This window comes from Chiloscyllium plagiosum, chromosome 9, assembly GCF_004010195.1.
Source record: "Chiloscyllium plagiosum isolate BGI_BamShark_2017 chromosome 9, ASM401019v2, whole genome shotgun sequence".
Taxonomy (NCBI): Eukaryota; Metazoa; Chordata; class Chondrichthyes; order Orectolobiformes; family Hemiscylliidae; genus Chiloscyllium; species Chiloscyllium plagiosum.
Window position 1 is genome coordinate 62,597,176 of NC_057718.1, and position 24,451 is coordinate 62,621,626.

The window sequence follows — 24,451 nt, forward strand, 5'->3', positions numbered from 1 at the left end:
CCCAACCCTCGAACTCAGCACCACCTTCCTAACCTGCAATCTTCTTCCTGACCTCTCCGCCCCCACCCCCACTCCGGCCTATCGCCCTCACTTTAACCTCCTTCCACCTATCGCATTTCCAACACCCCTCCCCCAAGTCCCTCCTCCCTACCTTTGATCTTAGCCTACTTGGCACACTTTCCTCATTCCTGAAGAAGGGCTCATGCCCGAAACGTCAATTCTCCTGCTCCTTGGATGCTGCCTGACTTACTTTGCTTTATATCCTTGTGCATTTAGCAATATTTTCTTTCATTGAAATCATTTAAATTTTTTTTGTGTTTGCTAGGTTTTTATCACTCTTTTTGAAAGTGTCTTCGATGCCAGCAGATGCAGCCCGTGTATTGTAGTCTAATATATCAGTGTTGATTCTCTAGACAAAGAGAATGATAACCATCAATACCTCCGAGAGATTTTACGCATTCTAGTTCCAATGGCCGTGCTGCAGCACAAACTTAAATTGACGAAAGAGGATCCATAATGTTGTTTGAATTCTGAATCCAAAACAAGGATATTGTCATGGGACAAGATAGTTAGGAAACAGTCTTCCTCAGTAATTAGTGCTGAAATTGAACTTGTAAATCTGTCTTTTCTAATTCGCAAAATACAATACCCAGTTAGACATTCAAATTTCAAAATCAGACTCTTGATAGATTTGATAGAAGTTTTGGTTCTATTCAAGTCTTTGGCAAGTGAATGACTAGAAATCTTCTATTTACAGACATACTGAGCAATTAAGATACTAATTTGAAGGCATTTGAATGTTTTGTGAGTCTTTGGTAACTCAGAACTCCTATCTCCTAGATGATCCTTCCAATTATAGCGAGTTTTTAATTTCCCTTCAGCAGAAAGTGGTACGGCCTCCATTGGTAGTTGTGGTTCTGTTCATTGCTCTCTCCCTATTCAATGTGTTTATAAACTATCACTTTTTAAAAATTGCTTAACATTGGTTATTTTTCTAATCAGCAAGTTGAAATAAGTGGTCCTTGTTTCTAAATAAAAATTGCAAAATTGTATTTGAAACTAAAATGTTAAATCAATGTGTTAAAGCTATCAGTAATTCTGTTTATATCTACAGTATAGCCACAAACATTAAAATGTAATTTCCTTTAGAAACAACAAATAATGTATTCTGAAGATGAAGAATATACCACAGGTTCAGAGGTAACTGAGGATGAAGTGGGAGATGAAGAAGAACTGACAAAGAAAAGAGGTTAAAAAAACATAAATATTGTATTTAAATATATATTTAAATTGATACATACTTTGGGTAGTAAGAGTGCATAACTACTATAATATGTTGTATGTCATTTGTGACCTACTGAAACTGCCTTTTGTATATGGCTACAATATTAATATATTTATATAACATCAATGAAGAAATTCATTTATTTTCTTAAAAAAACAAATCTTCTTTATTAAGTGAAAGGACTTTATTAATGTTCAGGAGCAGAATTTCTCTAAATATCACTGAATAGATTGCTCTGTCATTATCACATTGTTATTTTGTCTGCAAATTAGTTGCCTTGCTTCCTACTTTCAACATTAAGTGCATATCAAACATATTTATTTGGCTGTGAAGTGTTTCAGAACATCCTAATTTTGCAAAAATGGCTAAATAATTGCATGTTAAGTCTTTACATATTACAGAGGAACATCGATTAACTGAAGGACACGGATGGGGAGTATTTTGTTCAGATAATCGAATGCCGGATAACATACTTAAGCTGAGCATCGGGACCTTGCAATCTTGCCAGATAATCCGATATTCAGATAATCGAATGCCTGATAATCGAGGTTTCTCTTGGGAGGAGTCAGATAGGGCAGTAATTGGTCGGGTTAGATTTTCCTCTTTCTTTTTGTGGACATGGCATCATGGGATAATCTCTGATCCTCTGAGCAGTATGAAACCAATCAGCAAGCAGAGCAGCTGGTTACGGTGCACAGTCTTTTGATCTCACAGTTAGGATATTGTCAAGGTTCATAAACTGTAATGTGCCCAGTGCACTCTGCCCACTGTCCTCTTAATGACACATGGAATGAATCAAATTATTTGCACATTGACATTTTATGAGCAGTGTAGACCAACCGTATGCTTGGTCAATAGCATCATCCATTGAATGCACATAGTTGAAAACACTTGCAAATGATCCAGTTACATTTCATGGACTCATTGTGTGTCCAATATGCTTTAATATTCTGGAACATGTTGAATATATTATATAGTTGAATATAATTTTTGCCACCAGTTGATTTAGTTTTAGAATTTTTTTTACAAGCAGGTGTTTGTGATATTTTAAATCTTAAAAGCCTTCCAACTTATAGCAGTTAATTAGATTTATCAAAGTGTTGACACTTCAAATTGGTTATTGCAGTAAAATAATCTAAAATGCAAGCACCACCAGACAATATCCATGGTCACTAGGCTGAGAAGATTGCCACTGTTTCAGATCCATGGACAGACAGAGCATTCTGTTGCTAAGTACATTTTAATTGATTGCAAATTTATAAAAAGCAGGAATAAACATACAGATCTGTGTATGCTGGAAATCTGAAACAAGAACAGAGTGCTGAAGCAGGTAAGGCAACAACTATAGGGAGAAAGCAGAGTTAATGTTTTGAGTCCAGTGAATCTCGAGTGCTATATCTGCTAACAATGTCATGGTTGCTTAAAACCTCATTGTTTTACTTTTGCATGTTTTCTTAAAGTCTTTCTTACTCCTACTTTAGAGCTACCTATCTGGAGCATAATATTTTCATAGATGAAGACTAATATTAGCAAAATAAGCAAATTGGTTATTCCAACAAAAACAATCGGTATATATGTAGTCTGTGTAGCATTAGCATTCTGCGTTAAGATGCACTTGTTCCCACAGTATTTTAAACCTCATAACTCGCTATTTTTTTCCTTCACAGGTACAAAAAAGATTAAGAAAATTGCCAACCAGACAAAGAAGTCAGCAGCATCTCCTACTGCACAGAAAAAAGAGAAAGTATGCAATAAATAAAGAACTTGCAAGGGATAGGAAAGTATAAAGTGGCCATGACAAAATCAGCACAAGCAAACATTACTTACTTACAAAGAATATTTTTAAATTACAGTACCTTTATTGTTGAGTTTTTTTTCTTTTCCATTGAGTACAGGTGGTAAACAATCATACCTTTGATAGGAGCGTCGGAAATACAGTGTGATGTAAAAGTTCAAACTAAGATTTAGGAGTGTAAACAGAAAACAATTTTCACAAAGAATTATGGAAATCTGCTACCCTCTCCTGTATGCTGAGTAAATTGAAATTTTCAATACTTGAAATTATTAATCATTTATTAAATAGAGATATTAAGGGATATGTGAAAGTAAAAAAAATGGATAAATGGAGTTTGCATGGGGTCTAAGCATACGGTAGAACAGTCTTGAGTATCGGTGATCCACGTTCTTAAGTAAATGTTAGGTCTGCGAAAATGAGATTCTTTTTACAGCTTTTGCTCATATTGAATTTTTTTTGTCACATCAGGGATCTCTCCGAGATCTATCTCCTTTCACGTAAGTTGTTGTTTTTGTGTCTTGCAATTTAATGTATTTTTCTGTACTCTAACTTCAATAATTGGAAGAAAAGCTTCTGTGGGCTAAATTCATAAAGTTGTATTAGGTTGTCAGATTTAGTAGAGTTTCATTGGTCTTGTGCAATAATTTGAAATCAATAATATCACTTTTTTTTTCAAAATCTTATGCCTGCTTGATGTTTAGCTCAGTGCTCTTATTTACTTGTTCATAGAGGAGGGCTTTTTTTGGGTAGACCAACATTTATTGCCTATCTGTAACTTCTGAGGAGAAAGTAAGGTCTGCAGATGCTGGAGATCAGAGCTGGAAATGTGTTGCTGGAAAAGCGCAGCAGGTCAGGCAGCATCCAGGGAACAGGAGAATCGACGTTACTTTCCTGAAGAAGGGCTTATGCCCGAAACGTTGATTCTCCTGTTCCCTGGATGCTGCCTGACCTGCTGCACTTTTCCAGCAACACATTTCCAGCCCGTATCTGTAACTTCTGCAGACCATATGGTGTAGGTACACCATACAGTGCTATAAGGAAGAGAGTTCTGGGATTTTGTCAGCAACAGTGAAGAATCTTCAGTGGGAAAATGTTATGACAGGATCTCCAATTCATACTATATAATCCCACTGTAAAGCTATTGCATTAGACACACTGACTTTCACATACCATAAACTTTTTATAATTTGTAGTCTGTAAAGCTCAACAAAACAGAAGGGAAGGGATGGGAGTTGGTTCACATTCTGAAGGTGTTGAATTCAGTGTTTAGTCCAGAAGGCTGAAGCATTCCAACACCTTCAAATTGTGAACCAACTCCCATTCCTTCGCTTTCTTTTAGCTTTACAGAGGAACCATGATTATCCGGCATTCAATTATCTGAATATTAGATTATTTGATAAGATCGCAAGGTCCCGATGCTTGGCTAAACAATGTTATCTGGCATTCGATTATCTGGAATTCGATTAACCAAACTAAATACTCCCTGCCCTTGTCCTTTGGATAATCCAGGTTCCTCTGTACCTGTTACATTCTCTGTCACCATGTACTCTCTCCCTTCCCCTCACCCCAGTGGGACTGTCTCTTCTTTTAAATCTGGCAGTTAGACACATCATTGTTCTACCTTTCTCATATTTCTATCACTTAATCTGAACTTTCAACATCTTTTCTCCTGCAGTACTCTACACTCCAACCACCCCGCCCCCACGACAGCATAAATGCTGCCCCCCTCCCCCCCCACTTCACTCTGAAGTCATCTAGACTCGAAACTTGAGGTTGCTGTCTCTCCATGAATGCTGCCTGACCCGCTGACCCAATTTCCAGAATTTGTTGTTTTATATACAATAGTGCTTGCTTGAAACCTTTCTGGAAATCCATGAACATCACATTCACTGATACCAGTTGCTTCGTCATAAAATTCTATCTATTCTATCAACCATATCTTTGGCCACCATTATAGAACATAGAGCAGCACAGCCCAGGAACAAGCCGTTTGGCTCATGATGCGGTGCCAAGCAAGATCAAAAATTAACCTCATTCCTTCTGCCTGCCCTTGGCCCATATCCCTCCATTCCTTGTATATTCATTATCTAAAAGTCCCTTAAAAGCCCCTATTGTATCTGCCCCCACCACCACCCCTAGCAGCACATTCCAGACTCCTACCATTCTCTGTGTAAAAAACTTGCCCTTTACATCTCTTTGAACTTTCCCCCCTCATCTTAACGGCATGTCCCTGAGTATTAGTCATTTTCACTCTGGGAAAGATGTTCTAACTATCACCCTATCTCTACATCTAATAATTTTATAGGCTTCTATCAAGTCTTCCCCCCAGCTTCTGCCACTCCAGAGAAAGCAACCAGAGTTTTTTTTGCCTCTCCTTTTAGCTCATATCCTTTAATCCAAGCAGCATCTTGGTAAACTTCTTCTGAACCCTCTCCAAAACCTTCACATCATTCCTGTAATGTGTTGACCGGAATTGGACGCAATGCTGTAAGTTGTGATGTATCCAAAGTCTCATAAAGCTGCAACATGATATCCTGACTCTTGTATTTAATTCCCTGACCAATAAAGGCAAGCATGCCATACGTCGTCTTTACCACCCTATCCACTTATGTGACCATCTTCAGGGAGTTATGGACTTGAACCCCATGATCCTTCTGTACATCAGTGCTGTTCAGGGGCTTGTCATTAACTGTATACTTTTCCTTAACAATTGATCTCCCAAAGTGCAGCAACTCACATTTAACAGGATTCATCTCCATTTGCCATTTCTCCGGTCATATCTACAACTATGTCCCTTGACAACTTTCTGTACTATCCACAACTCCACTGATCTTTGTGTTGTCTGAAAACTTACTAACCTACCCATCTACATTTTCATTCAATGAATTTATGTTTATCACATATAGCTGAGATCCCAGTACGGATCCCTGTGGAATACCACTAGTCACGGACCCCAAGCCAGAAAAACATGCTTCCATCACTACCCTCTGTATTCTATGGACAAGCCAATTCTGAAACCAAGCAGCCAGGTCACCACAGGTCCATGCATCTTAACCTTCTGGATGAGCCTACAATGGGGGTCCTTGATGCAACCCCTCATCGATCACTTTCAGCACTTCCTCAAAACATTCAATCAAGTTAGTAAGACATGACCTGCTCTGCACAAAGCCATACAGACTGTCCCTAATTACGCCATGCTTTTCGAAATGTATGTAAATCCTATACCCATCCCTAAAACTTCTTTCCGAAAGCTTTCCAACCATCATGTGAGACTCACCAGTCTATAGTTTCATCTGTTGATTGTCCAATGTCAATTTTGCATCTTTATGGAAAGACTAATCTGCTGTTTGCATATGTTAAGAAATCATGATCAGCAGTTTTCTAATGTGCATCACCAGTGAGTAAAACCTTTCATCAGGAACACTCATTCCCAAAATTCCCTCTTGAATACAAAGCAGGTTTCGAAAGGAACCACATGTTAAGTGCCACTTTTGTTCTTTAAATTGTCCTAATTAAGTCTGTATCATCCAACTTATTTATTTTAAGACCTTGATATTATTTTCTATGTGCAGGATCAATACATCAAAGAGAATGTTGTTTACATAGCTGCGCTGAGATCGAAATTACATTTACAAATAATAATAATCAATGACAAAACTCCCATTTCAGTTTATTTTTCTGAATTCATGTCTACGTTATACCTGCACTCAAATGAGTTTTCATATTCTTCTCTGAATTTGTCAAAGTTCTGTATGCATCACAATGTTTGGAAAAATCAATCAATTGACAAGATTACTGCCAAGAATCTTTAAAGAACACCATTCAATAAAAATGATAAAAGTCTATAGGTGATTTTGAGAATTTTAGGAAGAATTGACATTTTATTATCTGTTTATGATGAAAAGATGGAAGAAATATGTAGTGACATAACTCAATATCTCCTTATGTTAGTGTATGTTTTCAGAAAAGCAAGTGGGACAGTAGTCGCTCAATGCGATTTAACCAGGACGCTCAAAGAGAGGAAGGTATGTTAGCTCATGTTAAGACCTGTAAATTACAAAGTAACAATTTATAATGGCCTAGATTCTGATGTAAGTGACAAAAGATTAACTGTCACAGACATTTGGCAAGCTTTTAAATGCAGATTTCCTCCAATCTTGAGTCTTTTCCAGCAGGGCATCCATTTACAAGGGATTTGTGTTCAGGAACAGAAACAGCAAATAAAAACAAAGTACTGCAAGTGCTGGAGATCTGAAACAGCAAGCTTCTTCAACAAATCCAATTTATGTGGAGTGATTTGGTTAAATTCAAAATCAGTGTCTTAAGTTGAACAAAGCAACTACAAAGACATAAGAGACAAATTGACTAACTTTGGAAACTACATTTTAAAAATATGCCCATAGGCATACAGTTCCAAAAATGTAGTCAAATCATTCATATTACACCACAAATATATATTGACTTAGGGATAAAGACTCCATGAGAGAGGCACAGCTAATGAGAAATTAAGAATAGTGTTTGATGAAAGGAAGAGGCTTATCGTATTGCCAAAGAAAAGAATGAAAATTGCGGATTTGGAAAGAAGATAGATTTCAGAAATGGTCGACTAATAAAGTAAGAAAATGAGAATAAATTAGCAAGGGATATAAGCAAAAGCTTCTATAGGTGTGTAAAATTGAAGAGATTAGCAAAAGTAAATATGGGACCCTTTTTATTTTTGCTCACATTCGAAAATGTAAACACATGCCACAATTTGTGGGGAGATAAGGTTGTGGTGAGAAGAGGAGTTTAAAGAAATTAGCGTTCGTGAATAAAATAACACTAGAGTTTTTTTTAAATGTCAACAAAACTCCTGAGGCTGATGGCCTGTCTGGAGTTGTAAAAATTGTGGCTACAGTCATAATGAATTCATTAGTTTGATCTGTTAGAATTTTCTAGAAGTTTCTAGAATGATCTCAGTGAATTGAAATGTAGAAATAGAAAACCCTGCTATTCAAGAAAGAAGGGGAACAGGAAACAAGGAAATAAAGGGCAGCTAGTTAGGCAGGTGTAGTTGCAAAATTCGAAAATCTGTTATTAGAGATATAGTAACACGGCACTTGGAAAATTATCAATAGGAACAAATTACTGCAGATGCTGGAATCTGTAGTGGAAACAACAAATGCTGGAGGTCACAGCGGGTCAGGCAGCATCCACAGCGAGAGAGCAAGCTAATGTTTTAAGCTGGCAGCACTCATGAAGAGTCATCTAGAATTGAAATATTTGCTTGCTATCTCTCCATGGATGCAGTTTGACACCCTATGATCTCCGGCATTTGTTGTTTTCAGTCGGAAAATTTATATATGATTGGGCCTACTCAACATTGATTTGTGAAAAGGAAATTATGTTTAATACATCTGTTTGTAATGTGAAAATTAGGTAAAGCAGAACCAGTGGATAGATTGTACTGCATTTGGATTCAGAACCTAAACCTGAGCTATAAATCTTCTCACAACTCGCTAGATACACAAACAGGCAGAAAAACTATAAACCAGGCCTAACTTTTTAAACACCTTTTTAGATTGGAACTGGCGGGCACTCATTTCATTCCTGGTCTATCTGACCATAGTTGTGAAGAAGTTGGATTCACTGACAGCAGCTTCTGTACTTTTGCAGTCATGGCTACTGGACATTGATTTTGCCTGATTGTCTTGAATATATCCAAGTGCTGTGTTATAACATCTTTAATAATAGCATCCAGCATATCCCTTATGACAGATGTTAAGCTACCTGGCCTATAGTTTGCTGCATTCACCACCCACCCTTTTTGAATAAAGGAATTACATTAGCCATTTTCTAATTTAAAGGAACTTCCTCTGAATCAAATAGTTTTTGGAAAATTAAAACCAATGCATTAACTACTTCACCGGCTACTTGTTTTAAGACTCTAGGATGAAATCCATCAGGATCTTGGGACTTGTCAACTCCCAGTTCCAACAATTTACTCAGCACCCTACTTTCCCTGGCTAATTGTAATTTTTCTGAATTTCTTCCTTTCAATTCCTGATTTACAGCTATTTACAGGATGCTACATGTATCCCCTCTAGTGAAGACTGATGCCAAATATCTGATCAATTCATCTTCCATCTCTTTATCCTACAATACTAATTCCCCAAGCTCATTTTCTATATGATCAATACTTACTTTGTTAACTATTTTCTTTTATAAATATCTGAAGAAAATTTTCTTAGCAGTTTTATATTTCTGGCTAACTTTCTCTTATACTCTTAATTTTTTCCTCCTTATTAATCATTCAGTAATTTGCTTGCTTTTTAGTATTCTGCCCAATTCTCTATCCTGCCATCTATCTTTGGAGATTATATGTCTTTTCTTTGAGTTTGAGACTATCTTTGACTTTTTTAGTTAACCACTGATGCTAGCTCCATCCCATAGAATTTTTCTTATTTGTTGAAATGTATATATTCTGCACTTTCCAGAATATCTCCTTAAATGTTTGCCACTGCATCTCTATTGACCTATCCCTTAACCTAAATTGCTAAGTTCATATTCGTTAGTTCTGTTTTCATGCCCTCATAATTGCCCTTGTTTAAATTCAAAATGGTCATCTTGAACACACATTTCCTCCCTTAAGCTGTGTGTAAAATGCAATCATATTATGGTCATGCTACCCAGCGCTGCTTTCACTGAGGTCAGTAGTTAATTCTATTTTATTTGTCAAAAGCAGGCCTAAGTATAATCACGTTGGTGCCATGACATACTAGTCTAAGAAATTGTCCCAAAAGCATTCAAAGACTACTTTATCCTCATCTGATTTTTCTATCTATATGTGGGTTAAAATCTCCCATGACAATTGTTGTATCCTTTTGACAAGCTCTCGTTTTTTCTTCTTTGATATCCTGTTCTATCATGTGGTTACTGTTAGGAACCTGTACCACAACTCCAACAAGTGACCCCCCACCCCCGGCCAACTTCTATCATTCCTAAGGTTCCAATCTAGGTAATCTTGCAACCACATCTCAGTTACGGACACTAGATCGTACTCAATTATCTGAATTTGTTCAACTAATTCATCTGTTTTGTTTCGAATGTTATATTAAGATTTGTCCTTGTATTATTTTTGTAATCTCTGGTCATACCTGCTGATTTCCTCTTAGATTTGAATTCTCTGTTCTTGTCATTTTTTCCAGTTGCATTTATTGAACGTAATGTTGTATCAATGTATTTGTAATTAATGCAACTTTTAACTTTCAGATCAAAGAAGAATGGTTGAAATAATTGGACATCTGACAAAATTAAGGTTTGGAGAAAAAATTGATCGCACCAAGGGAAAAGAAGCAAAAGAGGTAAATTGGGATTCCATCAGTATTTTACAATATAATGCACTTTGGATTCTTACCTGAAGTGTTTAATATGTTAATCTACTTGTTAAAGTCTATGGAAAACATCCCTTGAAGAGTGTGACTTCATTGTGTTTCCCTGTGACAGGAATATTTCCTATTAATTTGATTTGAGGCAATCTGTATATGGGCTCACCTCATTCATAAGATGTACTTTTGGTGGGAAGAGAAGGAGAAAATAACTGAATAGTTGCAATCTACTGTTTAAACACTTGATGGAAATGCTTTCAAGTGCCTGTACAGACCCATTTGATGCTTCCATCTCAGTAACCCTTCGATATTCAGAGTACATATTTACTGAGAAGTTGCCTGAAATGCTTCAGAATCCTACAGGACAGCATTGAACCTGTGAGAGGCAGTGCTTTCTGTGTCTAAATGAAAAGAAACAGTAATAGGCCTTTCAGCGTGCTCTATTAGTTAATAAGAATATGGCTGATCTGTTGGGTTTCAAATTTCACATTGCCATCTATTCCCAATAACCACAGATTCTTGTTAAGCAAGAGAATCAATCAACTTCTGCTTTGAAAATTCAATGACTGCTTCCACTGCTGCCTGAGGCAGAGTTACAAAGTCACACAATCCTCTGAGAGAGGGCAGCACGGTGGCTGAATGGTTAGTACTTGCCTCACAGTGCCAGGGACCTGAGTTCAATTCCAGCCTCGGGCGACTGTCTGTGTGGAGTTTGCACATTCTCCTCTTGTCTGTGTAGGTTTTCTCCAGGTTAGGTGAATTGGCCATGCTAAGTTGTCCATAGTGTTCAGGAATGTGTAGGCTAGGTACATTAGCAAGGAGTAAATGTAGAGTAGTGGGTGGGGGAGTGGATCTTGGTGGGTTGCTCTTCGGTGGGTGTGTGGACTTGTTGGGCCAAAGGGCCTGTTTTCACACTGTAGGGATTCTATGATTCTATGAAAAAAACTTCATCATCTTCGTCCTAAAAGGTTTACCCCTTAATTTAAAATAGTGGTACCTCCTTCTGAACTCATCAAAAAGACAAACATCCTAAACAGGTCCACCTTTCAAGAGTATTCAGGATCTTATACACTTCAATCAAATCATAGAGTAGTACAGCATGGAAACAGACTCTTCAGTCGAACTCAACCATGCTGACCAGATATCCTAAACTGATCTAGTCCTGTTTACCAGCATTTGGTTCATATTCCTCTCAACCCTTCCTATTCATGTACCCATTCAGATGCCTTTTAAATATTATAATTGTACCCGCCTCCATCACTTCCTCTGGCAGCTCGTTCCATGCACCACCCGTTGTGTGAAAATTTGGTCCTTAGGTCTCTTTAAGTGTTTCCCCTCTCAGTTTAAACCTATACTCTCTAGTTTTGGGCTCCCCTACCCTGGGAAAAAAGACCTTGGCTATTCACCCTATCCATGACCCCATGTTTTTATAAACTTCTATCAGGTCACCCCTCAGCTTCAGATTCTCCATGGAATTCAGCCTCTCCTTATAGCTCAAACTCTCCAATCCTGGCAGCATCCTTGTTATTCTTTTCTGCACCCTTTCAAGTTTAACAACATCATTTCTACAACAGGGAAGTTAAGCGCAGTTAACTGTCCAAATTCTGCAACTGGGGTGGAGAGAGCATGCCTTGTAGTTGGCCCTCTTGGCATGGATGATTTAGGTGGTTATCCTTGGGACTGATTGGGCATACACGGGTTAGATGGGAGAGGCCACGCATTTGTCGAAGTGTCCTCAGGCAAATCGTTAGGGAATCCTCCACCAATTAATGCATGTTGGCATCACCCTTTCTCTGTGAGGGAAAAGTGCAATGGAGTGGGGTTGAAGTTTCTCATTCCTCCTCTGCCTTACCATCAAAGCTGAGCGCCAATTGCTACAGCGTGGAGTGCAGGACTGAACATGTGTCCAGCAGACAGTATGTACTCAACTTAGCTTTCCCTGGCTGCTGTGAACCACTCCAAAGAAATTACTAGATGCAAGCATACTGGAGTCAGCACAATACAGATAAGATTGACAGACTCCTTCATTCTTTGATCAAGCTTACCAACTGACTCTGAAAAAGCTGTTTTCTGCTCCTGATGCAGTCATCAATGTCCAAGACCATGGGATGGGCACAATGAACAGGTGCCTAGATATCTCCAGCAATCCTCTCAATTGAAGAAACATAAGGCATTTCTTCCTTGACCAGCTGCAGAAACATGCCTGTGGAGTGATCATCAAATTGGTTGCCCAAATTTAACGTGGGTAAGAGTTCCCATGAGGTGAAAATTAATGAGCTGGTGGAGAGGGCAGGTGAAAACATTGCTGGTGTATCCTCTAAGGCTTCAGTGGCTTCCCCCTCAGAATTGGAGGTGATATTGAGAGTCTCAGGTGTAGGCCTCTGCTTGACACTGAGAATCTGAAGAAGAAAGGAGAAGGAAGTGGTTGTGTAAATGACCATAAGACATAGGAGCAGAAATGAGGCCATTCGGCCCATCGAGTCTGCTCCACCATTCAATCATGGCTATGTTTCTAAATCCCATTCTCCTGCTTTCTCCCTGTAATCCTTAATCCCCTTAACGATCAATAATCTATCTATCTCCATCTTAAATATACTCAAACACCTAGCCTCCACGGCCTTCTATGGCAGTGAATTCCATAAATTCACCACTTTTTGGCTGAAGAAATTTCTCCTTATCTCCATTCTAAAAGGTCTTCCCTTTACTCTAAGGCTGTGCCCTCAGGTCCTAGCCTGTTCTACCAATGGAAACATCTTCCCAATATCCACTCTGTCCAGGCCATTCAGTATTCTGTAATTTTCAATCCGATCACCCCCTCACCCTTCTAAACTCCATCGAGTATAGTCCCAGAGTCCTTAAACGTTCCTCATATGTTAATCTTTTCATTCCTGGGACTATTCTCGTGAACCTCCTCTGAATGCGCCCCAGGGCCAGTACATCCTGCCTGTGATATGGGGCCAAAAACTGTGCACAGTACTCTAAATGTGGTCTGACCAGGGCCTTATAAAGCTTCAGAAGTACAAGTTCAAGTTCTCTCAAAATAAATGCCAACATTGCATTTGCTTTCCTAACTCCTAATTAAACCTGCAAGGTTGCCTTGAGAGAATCCTGGACTAGAATGTTCAAGTCTCTTTGCACTTCAGACTTCTGAATTTTCTCCCCATTTAGAAAATCGTCTATGCTTCTGTTTATCAAAGTGCATGACTTCACACTTTCCCACGTTGTACTCCACTTGCCACTTCTTTACCCACTCTCCTAACCTGTCCACATCCTTCTGCAGCCTCCCCGCCTCCTCAGTACTACCTGTCCCTCTACCTATCTTTGTGTCATCTGCAAACTTAGCCAGAATACCCTCAGTTCCTTCATCTAAATTGTTAATGTATAAAGTGAAAAGTTGTGCTCTGAACGCTGACACTTGCAGAACACCACTTGTCACCAGCTGCCTTCCTGAGAAAGACGCTTTTATCCCTACTCTCTGCTTTCTGCCAGGCAGCCAATCTTCAATCCATGCTTGCACTTTGCCTCTAACACCATGTGCCCTTTTCTTACACAGCTGCCTCCTGTGCGGCACCTTCTCAAAGGCCTTCTTGAAGTCCAAGTAGATAACAACCATTGGCTCACCTTGGTCTAACCTGCATGTTATTTCCTCAAAGAATTCTAGCTGATTTGTCAGGTATGACCTCCCCTTGATGAAACCATGCTTTGCCCTATTTAAAAGGCATAAATGCTTGTGTAGATTAAGAACGAACGAGTATTAACATTAATGAGAGAGCAGCATGAACCTTGCTGGATTGAGCAGCCATTGAGGTCTCACCATCCCCACGTGAACAGTCATGCTGCTGTCCAACTAAGTCCACTGTTTTCTCCTCAAGTGGGGTGAAGGGCCTAATGGCTGCTTGCCCCTTGCTAGTTCTCAACCTCTTGGCCCAGTTATGGGCCATTTCTTCCTATAATGAGACAATGGGAGGATTTGAATATAGTGGAAGTTGATGAAAGAACAGTTAGTGATAATACAGGATTGTGGGGGGGGAGCTGGTAAGGTGGACCCCAGTAAGTGTGTGGAGCGCAGATGGCAGGATGGGTTAGTCGTAGTTGGGAGTATAAGGTGGGTGAGAACCATTGAGTGGACATGATGCATACTATAGTGAGCTCTTTTTATTTGTTCATGGGAAGCGGGCCACATTTGCTTTGCCATCATTTATTGCGCATTCCTGATTGTTCAGAGGACAGTTAAGAATCAACCAGATTGTTGTGATGACAGGTGTGAGATTTATAAATTTATTTATGTTTTGTAGTTTGGATTTTAAACCAGTGGCATAGAGGTTTCAGTCTGTTTGTGTGAAGGCATTCAATAATTAACTAGGGTAGTCTGTCCAGAGCCATGATTTTAAACCAGTATGTGCCAGAAAACAGATGACTTAAGTCTTTCTGGAATGTTAATGAAAGATTAGATTAGATTACATTACATTACAGTGTGGAAATAGGCCCTTCGGCCCAACAAGTCCACACTGACCCGCCGAAGCGCAACCCACCCATACCCCTACATTTACCCCTTACCTAACACTACGGGCAATTTAGCATGGCCAATTCACCTGACCTGCACATCTTTGGACTGTGGGAGGAAACCGGAGCACCCAGAGGAAACCCACGCAGACACGGGGAGAACGTGCAAACTTCACACAATCAGTCGCCTGAGGCGGGAATTGAACCCGGGTCTCTGGCGCTGTGAGGCAGCAGTGCTAACCACTGTGCCACCGTGCCGCCCACAAGTTTGTTTATATTGTGGGGATTTATGACAGGGGCGCAAAAGCTTTGAAAGACATTAGCTTACTTTTGGGTTTAGAATCCTCAAAGATTTAATTTGGCTTTGAAAATTGGAAAGCTTGTGGATCAATTTTAAGTTAGATGCACGGAGATGCTCTTCTATAAAAAGGTGACTGTTCAAAGTGGTTAAGGAAGTAGGTAATTTGAAAGAGTGTAATTTGTGAAACAGTGTAGTTGAAACCAGGAGTGCTTGCTTTAAAATCTGCATTGGTTACTCAAAGTTGAAAAAGTCTCAGGAAAAGCTTTGCAGATCACAGGACAAGAACTGAGAAAATAGTAAAGTCAAATCTACACGTTGGATAGGAAAAGAAAACTTTTCTTCTGTTTTATTTATCTGTAAAGTGGCAGTGCTGGGGAATAGATAAAAGTTTGCATTACTGTGTAAATTGAAATCTTTCAAGTAATATTGTGTATATTGTTTGGCTTGTTTTGGTATGTTTTTATTTTTCTTTTGTTATAAGATTCTTTTTTTTAAATGTTGAAACCAAATCTGCAATCTGGCATGCTTATGTTTCAGTAGAAGACTACCATGTTAAACCTTAAAAAGAGCAAAATATGATTTGTCTCACCAGATTTTATTCTTGGTTCTGACATGTTGAGTAGTAACAAAAGCTGGGATTACAACAGTTTGGAATTGTATTTAGACCAGGCCAGTAGTTACAGTAGGTTTCCTTCCTTAAAAATTACACTAGAGTTGCAGTCCATCAACCTTGAGGTGCACTTGCAGTAGCAGAATTTAAATGAGTGCTGGACCTTGCAGGGTACATGTGATCATTCACCTTCTTCCTGATCTGCTGTGCATTCTGTCTAATCTTAGGCACAGCATTAACTTAGGCCACTATCTGTGTCCAGGCTGATTATGCCTGATGGCATGGCCTCTTTTTATAGTCTGCAGAAAAAATGATGGCTGTCCTCACATGCCTCCAGGTCCCAGTTTACAAAACAGGAAGTTAACTCACCTTCTTGGGCCATTTCCTCACTGATAATGGTCAAATGCCACAGTGTGAGGAGCAGTTCCTAGTTTATTTGAAGTTATCTGCAGCTGGGCTTTAAATACGATGGTGTGGTGTAAATATTGGAAGCAAGCGTCTCCACCTCTCCTGCCACGCAATTCTACACGAAGGGTGCCATCAGATCTGATTGCATAATTCAGAAGATTACATGAGAAAAGTTGTTCTGAGCCATAGTGGATAAAGTGCCATAAATCTTATTTAACTAAACATTGAGTATGGAAAAACTCCACCCATTGTTCTTTATAATCATCTTGCACTATTTTTATAGGTGACAGGTGCCATTTAACAAGCTGTTTCCTTAATTTCTAAGCATACAGATATTTTCACAATGTCACATTAGTCCACTATCCGGTTTTGTATCTTCTCAACAGCATCATCAGGATTGCAATAAATTTTAAGCGTGGATGACCAATTTATCTTTTGTTAGTTTCTTTATGCGTTATTTGACCCCCTCCTGCTTTTCCTAATCTAAATCTATCATAGGTCTGTATTCTGTTCTCCCTCATAAGCGTGTCTGGCTTCCTTTTAAATGCATTCAGATTATTTGTTTCAAACACTCTGTTTGTCACAAGTTGCACAATTCTTGAGTAAAGACATTTCGGCTTAATTCTCTATAGTTTTTCTAGGCACTTTCTCATAATTACGGAGAGTTATACTTTTCCCCACAAGTGGAAACCTTCTTTGCCCATCCATTCTATTAAAATCTTTTGTAGTTTTATTTACCTAATTAATTCATTACGTACTGTACTTTTTTTCAAGGAAACTGACATCGTTTTGCATGATTGAATGTAGATATCTTGGGGTTATGGGCCGAGACAAGGTTAGACTAATGGGGACTTCCTAAGATGTAGCAAGGATAGGCTATTTGGCCCATTGAACCTGTTTTATCATTCAGTGACATCTGGGCTGTCTCGAGAGTGACCTTACCTCCACATTCTTGATTGTTCCCTAATCCTCAACTGCTTTGTAGATCAAAAATCTAACCAACTCAACTTTGAATATTTTCAATGACCCAGCACCCACAACTCTGTGGAAAGAGAATTCCAAAGGCTAATGACCTTCTGAGAGAAGGAGTTTCTCTTAATTTCAATCTTAAATGGGAAACCCCTTCTATTTAAGCTATCCTCCCTAATTCTAGACTCCCCACGAGAAGAAAAATCCTCTCAGCATCTACTTTGTTAAGCACCCTCAGAAGCCTGTGTGTTTCAATGAGAAGAAAATGCTATAAAGCAATTTGTAAATAATTAAAACTTATTGCTTAGCCGAAGGAACAAGGATGATCAGTGAGCTGGACTTAACTTAAGCTAGGACATAAGCGGTACACTTTTTGATTTCTCAAGTTTACAGAGGGTAGGATAAAAGAGGATGGCCAAAAATAGTCAAGTCTGGAGATGGAATAAAATTTGGATGAAGGTTTCAGCAAGGCAGGGGTAGGGTTGAGCAATATACAATTCATAGTGAGGGTACAGATATATGTTTGAGGAGAAAGTGAGGTCTGCAGATGCTAGAGATCAGAGCTGAAAATGTGTTGCTGGAAAAGCGCAGCAGGTCAGGTAGCATCCAGGGAACAGGAGAATCGACGTTTCTGAAGAAGGGCTTATGCCCGAAACGTCGATTCTCCTGTTCCCTGGATGCTACCTGACCTGCTGCGCTTTTCCAGCAACACATTTTCAGCTACAGATATATGTTTGTAAATTCAACTTGAAGTCAACTTATGAACAATTGATATAGCTTCAAATGGTTGCTGCAAAAGAGGATAGAGTTTCTGGCTAAGCAATGTTTGTGGAGTGAATGGACAATAATGGTTTCAGTTTTCTTAGTATTTAGCTGGAGAAAATGTCTGCTTATACACTATTAGATGTTGGAAAAGCATTTTGACAAGTTTGAGACAGTGAAGCGGTTGAGATAAATGTTGGTGAGGTAGTGGCAGGTATTGCCAGTGTACTTTATAATTTCTCATATGTTTTTGGCTGATTTCACTGAGAGTCAATATAGAAATGAGAATTAGCAGGGAGCCAAATATAAATCCTTGGGTAAATCAGAGGCACCAATAGGAAAAAAAAGCTATTATGAGTAGATAGCTAAGAAAAAAACAGAACTCTGCATCCCCCCGCCAGCTGAACAATGATGAAGAGGCCTTCAACAAAAACAGAAGTTGCTAGAAAAGTTCAGCAGGTCTGGCACCATCTGTGAAAAAAAATCAGAACTAACGTTTCGTGTCTGGTGACCCTTTCTCTGGCCTTAGAGGTGGGAAGTGTTCTCAAGTGGAAGATGTTTCTTAAAGGTGACAGGTTATGAAGGACAAAGAGAGAGAATTTATCTTTTGTTTTATATAGACACTTAGCACATCATTTGTGCCTATGAAATGGGCCATTTTTGAACTGGGGCAGAGAAATTTAAGCATCGAGTTCTGGGAAAATGAGCATCATTTTCAGAATGAAAATATATTCAAGGATTTTGGAAAGAGATGATGAAAACAGATTTGAAGAAGATGAGGACGGTGCTTGTGGAGTAAGTACCATTAAAAGTATCAAGTAACATTAGAATCCCAAAAAGAATTTGGATCGTCAGCAGTTTTAGTGGGAATAGAGTGCAAAGAACAGGAAGTAAATCTATTGGACAAAGTGAACTCAGAGATGGAAAGGAAATATGGTCATAGGAGATGGAAAAGAAATCATAAAAAAAACAAGTTCAGGGTAGAGCAGAAGGAAATGTATACAGGAAACTTGGCCTGATTCTTTTCCCAAAAATATACTCCATTCATAAAATTTGTAAAAGCATTGGGACTTGAAAATTAGAGTGCAATAACATGCAACATTTCTCCATATAATATTCCACTTTTACCGTGCTTCAGCATGTTTGTAACAGTCTTCATATTTAAAATATACATTTCATGCCAAGCATAGAACCCAGGGCAAAAACAATTTAAATTGAAAACTGTAGAAAATGCAGTAGAAATAAACTTTTCTTGATGGAACATGTTCCATGCTGAGTTGCATCAATAGCACTTAGTGCTTTTGATGTTCACAATGTATATCCTTGCCAGGAATGGAACCCTGGCAAGCCCTTCATGGCCAAGGGGAAGAGGGGTAAATAGGAAAGGCAGATAAACGAATGGATTGAATGTTGGTGCCAAAGAAATCCATAGTGTCATTACGCTTGTTTGGAGGCAAGGATAAATGAGACAGGGCAGAGGATTTAAGAAGATGGTTTGCAGTCTTGGAGAAGCCAGGGTTATAAGGAAGATAATCCAAGGATTGTTATCTGTTTTGGCAGGTATTAACAGAACCTGATGGTCTTTATGATCCAACCTGACTTGGTGTTGATTGACTAAACCGTTTTTGCATGTCTTTTCTAATCAATTTTACATTCAGTGGACTTAAGGCGTTGGGGATGAGGCCCATATTTGGGAACTGGGGTCATGGGGGAGGTTTTTGTGTGTGAACCCTGAAGGTGGAAGGGGGGAAATTGTGGCTCATAGATCAACAGCTTTGGGGACATGTAACGTGGAAAAATGAAATGGCTTGCAAATTAAAGTGATGGACTCAGACCCAAAGTGGTTTCCAAAATGCGCACACAAATGGGCACAGACAAATTATATGTGCTTGGTTAGATAGCAATTATTGGAATGCCTGTGCCCTATGTATACCTAAAGTGGGCATGAGAGAAACAATTTTCGTTCCTGTTATCTGAAATCAAGAGGCAAGGTAAAATTCCTGACATTGAATTACTTGAAGTTAAATGCCAAGTCAACAAATGCTACTCTCACGAGGGTGTGTGGCTTGGTCACCAACTTCTGGTGTAGGGGGGACATAAACAAATAATTTCTTATATGGATGACTTTTGGATACTTCAAGACTACTACGATCATTTGTGCTCAAGTTAAAGAAAATGTTTCCAAAGAACTTGAAAACTTCGATAGTGCAGGCTGTGTTGAAGGATTACATTGCATCTTGGAGACCCAAGGAGGTTAAAGGCAAAAATAGAAAACAAATTCAGGGATCGATGCTAAATGATCCCATGATTTATACCTGCACCACTAATAGTAATAATTGTTGTTCAAGAATTGAATTCTTAAATCACTCATGATGCAGAATGGCAAAGTAAGTGAAATATTTTGATTTCTGCATCATTCATTGAGACAGTGAGCCAAGAGAAGCAAACATAGAACTGAAAAGCAGAGATATTTGTTTAAAATTGTATAGAATCTTAGTTAGGCTTGTTGTTCTTGTCTTCAGATTATGGAAAGGCTTTGAAACGCTGGAGGCAGTGCAAAAGGCAGGGATGCCACCAGAACTGTAAACATGTATCGAGCAAGAGAAATTCAACAGGGTTGGTACCTCTCTGTAGAAAAGACTGACTGGTGACAAGGTATTTAAGATTATGAAAGGTTTTAATACGGTAGATGTAAAGGTGCTGTTTTCACTAATGGGGGAGACCAGAACTAAAGACCATATATATAACAGTCACTAATAAATCCAAAGAAAAGTTAAGGAGAATTGTTTTAATCCACATAATAGTTAGAATGTGAAATGTACTATAGAATAGCCGAGGCCAAATACATTTAAGGGGAAGCTAAATGTTCTGCTTATTACTGATATTTCTTTGCCAACTGTCCACTGCGGATGCCATTTCCTTAGCACTGCATTCATCCCTGGAACATCTGGACAACAAGGACACCCACATCAGACTCCTGCTCATTGAGTACAGCTCCACCTTCAGAGGGTCAGCATGGATACCACCATTACACGTGGGGTCACCACCCACTATGTACGCAGCAGGTATTCATGTAACGCAGCCAACATTGTCTATAATGCGCTGCAGGCAAAGACACCCTGAGGTATGGTACATGGGTGAGACCAAGCAGAGGCTACAACAATGGATGAATGGACAGCGCACAACAATCAACAGGCAGGAATGTTCCCTCCCAGTCCGAAAACACTTCAGTGGTCTGGGACATTCGACCTCAGACCTTCAGGTGACCATCCTCCAAGGCAGACTTCGGGACAGGTAACAATGCAAAGTGGCTGAGCAGAGACTGATAGCCAAATTCGAAACTTATGGGAGTGGCCTCAACCGGGACCTTGGGTTCATGTAACACTACAGGTGACCCCACTGCATTGCACACACGCACATACACACACACCCCTTTACACTCACACATACATAGACACACACACTCTGACAGACTCACACACACAATTTTGTGGAGTGAATCTGTACTTGCAGAATTACATTTTATTTTGCTCTAAAACTGCATGAATCCATGTAAGATTCTGTAAATCCCTTTTTTAGAAATCTTTTAGAATCAGTCTGAACTTTGGGGCACAGATAGCCTCACACAGGGCACCTCACACCTTCAATGCATTTTCTGGGCCAACATAGCACCTATTGTTAAAGTTCACTTAAGAATGTAATTTTAAAAAAAGGATTCTGGGATTTACTTATGAAAGAACCAAAACTAACATGGTCATTTTAAAAGATGCGAGACTTTACAACAATGCAGGTCTTTTTCAATATATAATTTCAGTTGCATCACACTGTAAACATTTGCTATAAATTCTGTGTCTTACGATTTTATACTCCACAACTACCTGATGAAGGAGCAACGCTCCAAAAGCTAGTGCTTCCAAATAAACCTGTTGGACTATAACCTGGTGTTGTGTGATTTTTAACTTTGTACACCCCAGTCCAACACCGGCATCTCCAAATCACCCCTCCAGACTGATCTCATAACTCCGTGACTGGTAACTGCGTCTTCTCCACAATAACATTCAACACTGGACCCCCCCCCCCCCAAGGATGCATCTTCAATCCCCTACTGTTCTCCCTGTACACGCACGACTGTGTTGCCAAATTCCGAATGAGCGGCATCTATAAGTTCACTGACAACATCACTGTAGCTGGACAGTTCTCTAACAACAACAAGTACAGAAGGGAAATATAGAGGGTTTGGTGACATGCAATGAGAACAACCTCTCTCTCAACGTCGGCAGAACTAAAGACTTTAGTAAGAACGGAAGATAACATGCACCCATCTACATCAACGAAATAGACGATGTGCATGTGTGGAGAACCTCCAGTTCCGTGGAGTGACAATAACTGACAACTTATCCTAGATTTCCCATGTAGTTGCAACGGTCAAGAAGACACAACAATGTCTCTTCTTCCTCGGACAGCTCAGGAAATTTGGCATGTCCATAAGGACCTTCACCAACTTCTCCAGATGCACCATTGAAAGCATATTATCCAGGTGCATAATGGCCTGGTATGGCACTTGCTCTGCCCAAAACTATAAGAAACTACGAAGGTAGTGTGCGCAGCCCGGGCCATCACAGGAGCCAACCTTCCATCCAAGGACTCCGTTTACATGGCCCGCTGCCACAGAAAGGCTGCCAACAAAGACTCTTTGAGCCCTGTTAATGTAATGCTTCATCCTCTTCTATCAGGCAGAACATACAGGAGCCTGAACAAACGCACCAGTAGGTTTTTCCCAACCATTATTAGACTATTGAATGAATTCTCTAGCCTAAAATAATGCTTATCTTGCTAACGTTGATCTCTCTTGTACATCCTGTGGAATGTTACCTGTATGCCTATGTCTAAATCTTTTGTTCTATACATCTATGATCTGCCTGTACTGCTCATAAACAAAGGTTTTCACTGTACTTAGTACACATGACCGTAAATAAATCAATCAAAGTGAAATATCAGTAATTGGATAGATAATCAGAGGCCATATCAGGATCACCAATGTACAAGCCTCCTTGCACAGAATACCACAAGTAAGAGACAGAGGTGATCAGGCTCTTGTCCAGAGAATACTTCTGTTTTATCAGTTCCTGAACTAGGGTCCTATGGTCAAAAGTTGATCCTGGGTTCTCACTGTTTTCTCTGACACCCAAATCAGGGTTGTCCTTCTTATAGTTGTTGCTGCTGGATTTTCTCAATCACTGTGCGAGTTCATTCCTCTTTTATATCATCAGACTCTTCTTTCATATACCTGACGTGTCTCTGGTCACATGCTTTTTACCTAATTAACTCTAGATGATTTGGTCAAGCTATTATTGATCTAATCAGTTACCTGTGGAGCATTGTGTTAGATTATCTTGTATGGTTGTAACTATAATATTGTTTTCTGTTTTTTGTCTGCGTGACAGTCCGTTATGCTAGTCTATTACCTTTAAACTATTGCTACCCCTACTGCGTGCTGGTTAATTTGGTCAAGTTAGAGCTATATTTACTTATTAGTACCCTTCTGCTCGATAAAGACTTTGGAGAAAAAGGAACAGAAATATCTATCAGTGACGCTTTATGAAAAGTGTGGAAGGTGGTGCAAATGGAGTGTAAAAGCTAGTATGGTCCTGATGGATCTAAAGGCCTGTTTCTGGCTTGTAATAAAATATAAATGCAATAACGAAGTAAGTACATTATCTCTTCATTACTTTAAAATATATTTCATCTTTACAGTTTGCTGGTGGCATTTACTGCAAGTTGGAGTCCCAGCTTAAAGCCTGTCCACCAACATCATCTCGTCAGAATAATTCATCACAAAATGCGAGGTAAACTTGATTTCAAGTTATGTGGTTTAAATGAAGATTGCACATGGTACTTATTACTTAAAAATCTTTTAACTATGGCCTTCTAAAGACCCATTTTTGAAGCTGCACAACATTGTTTGCTGAGTTGAAACACAGACACACACACACACACACAAATGCATAATGAAGCACTTGAACAGTACAGGACATCTGTAATCATAATATGTTGCATGTAAAATGCATGCACTGTCCAACTGGGAAATCATGTTTCACTTGATTGAGTTTTTGAAGAAGATTGTTGAGGGCAGAGTAGTAGATGTGATCTATATGGACTTCATTAAGGCGTTCGACAAGATTCCCCATGGGAGACTGATTAGCAAGTTTAGATCTCATGGAATACAGGGAGAACTAGCCATTTGGATACAGAACTGGCTGAAAGGTAGAACTCAGAGGGTGGTGGTGGAGGGTTGTTTTTCAGACTGGAGACCTGTGACCAGTGGAGTGCCACAAGGATCGGTGCTGGGCCCTCTACATTTTGTCATTTACATAAATGATTTGGATGCGAGCATAAGAGGTACAGTTAGTAAGTTTGCAGATGACACCAAAATTGGAGGTGTAGTGGACAG

The 24,451-nt window shown here is 39.3% G+C and overlaps 1 protein-coding gene across 8 annotated transcripts in view; it reads left to right on the forward strand.

Moving 5' to 3' along the window:
- sanbr (SANT and BTB domain regulator of CSR) overlaps positions 1 to 24,451 on the forward strand; it is a 162,386-nt gene that overhangs the window by 126,767 nt on the left and 11,168 nt on the right. For 7 of the 8 annotated variants that reach the window (XM_043696068.1, XM_043696066.1, XM_043696065.1 and 4 more), the window contains 6 exons: positions 1,150 to 1,249; positions 2,953 to 3,029; positions 3,549 to 3,577; positions 7,032 to 7,105; positions 10,332 to 10,423; positions 23,755 to 23,846. In XM_043696068.1, coding sequence (XP_043552003.1) covers positions 1,150 to 1,249; positions 2,953 to 3,029; positions 3,549 to 3,577; positions 7,032 to 7,105; positions 10,332 to 10,423; positions 23,755 to 23,846 — 464 coding nt within the window. Of the gene's footprint in view, positions 1 to 1,149; positions 1,250 to 2,952; positions 3,030 to 3,548; positions 3,578 to 7,031; positions 7,106 to 10,331; positions 10,424 to 20,522; positions 20,656 to 23,754; positions 23,847 to 24,451 lie in introns of those variants that run through there. The other variant, XR_006312544.1, reaches the window with a different exon arrangement.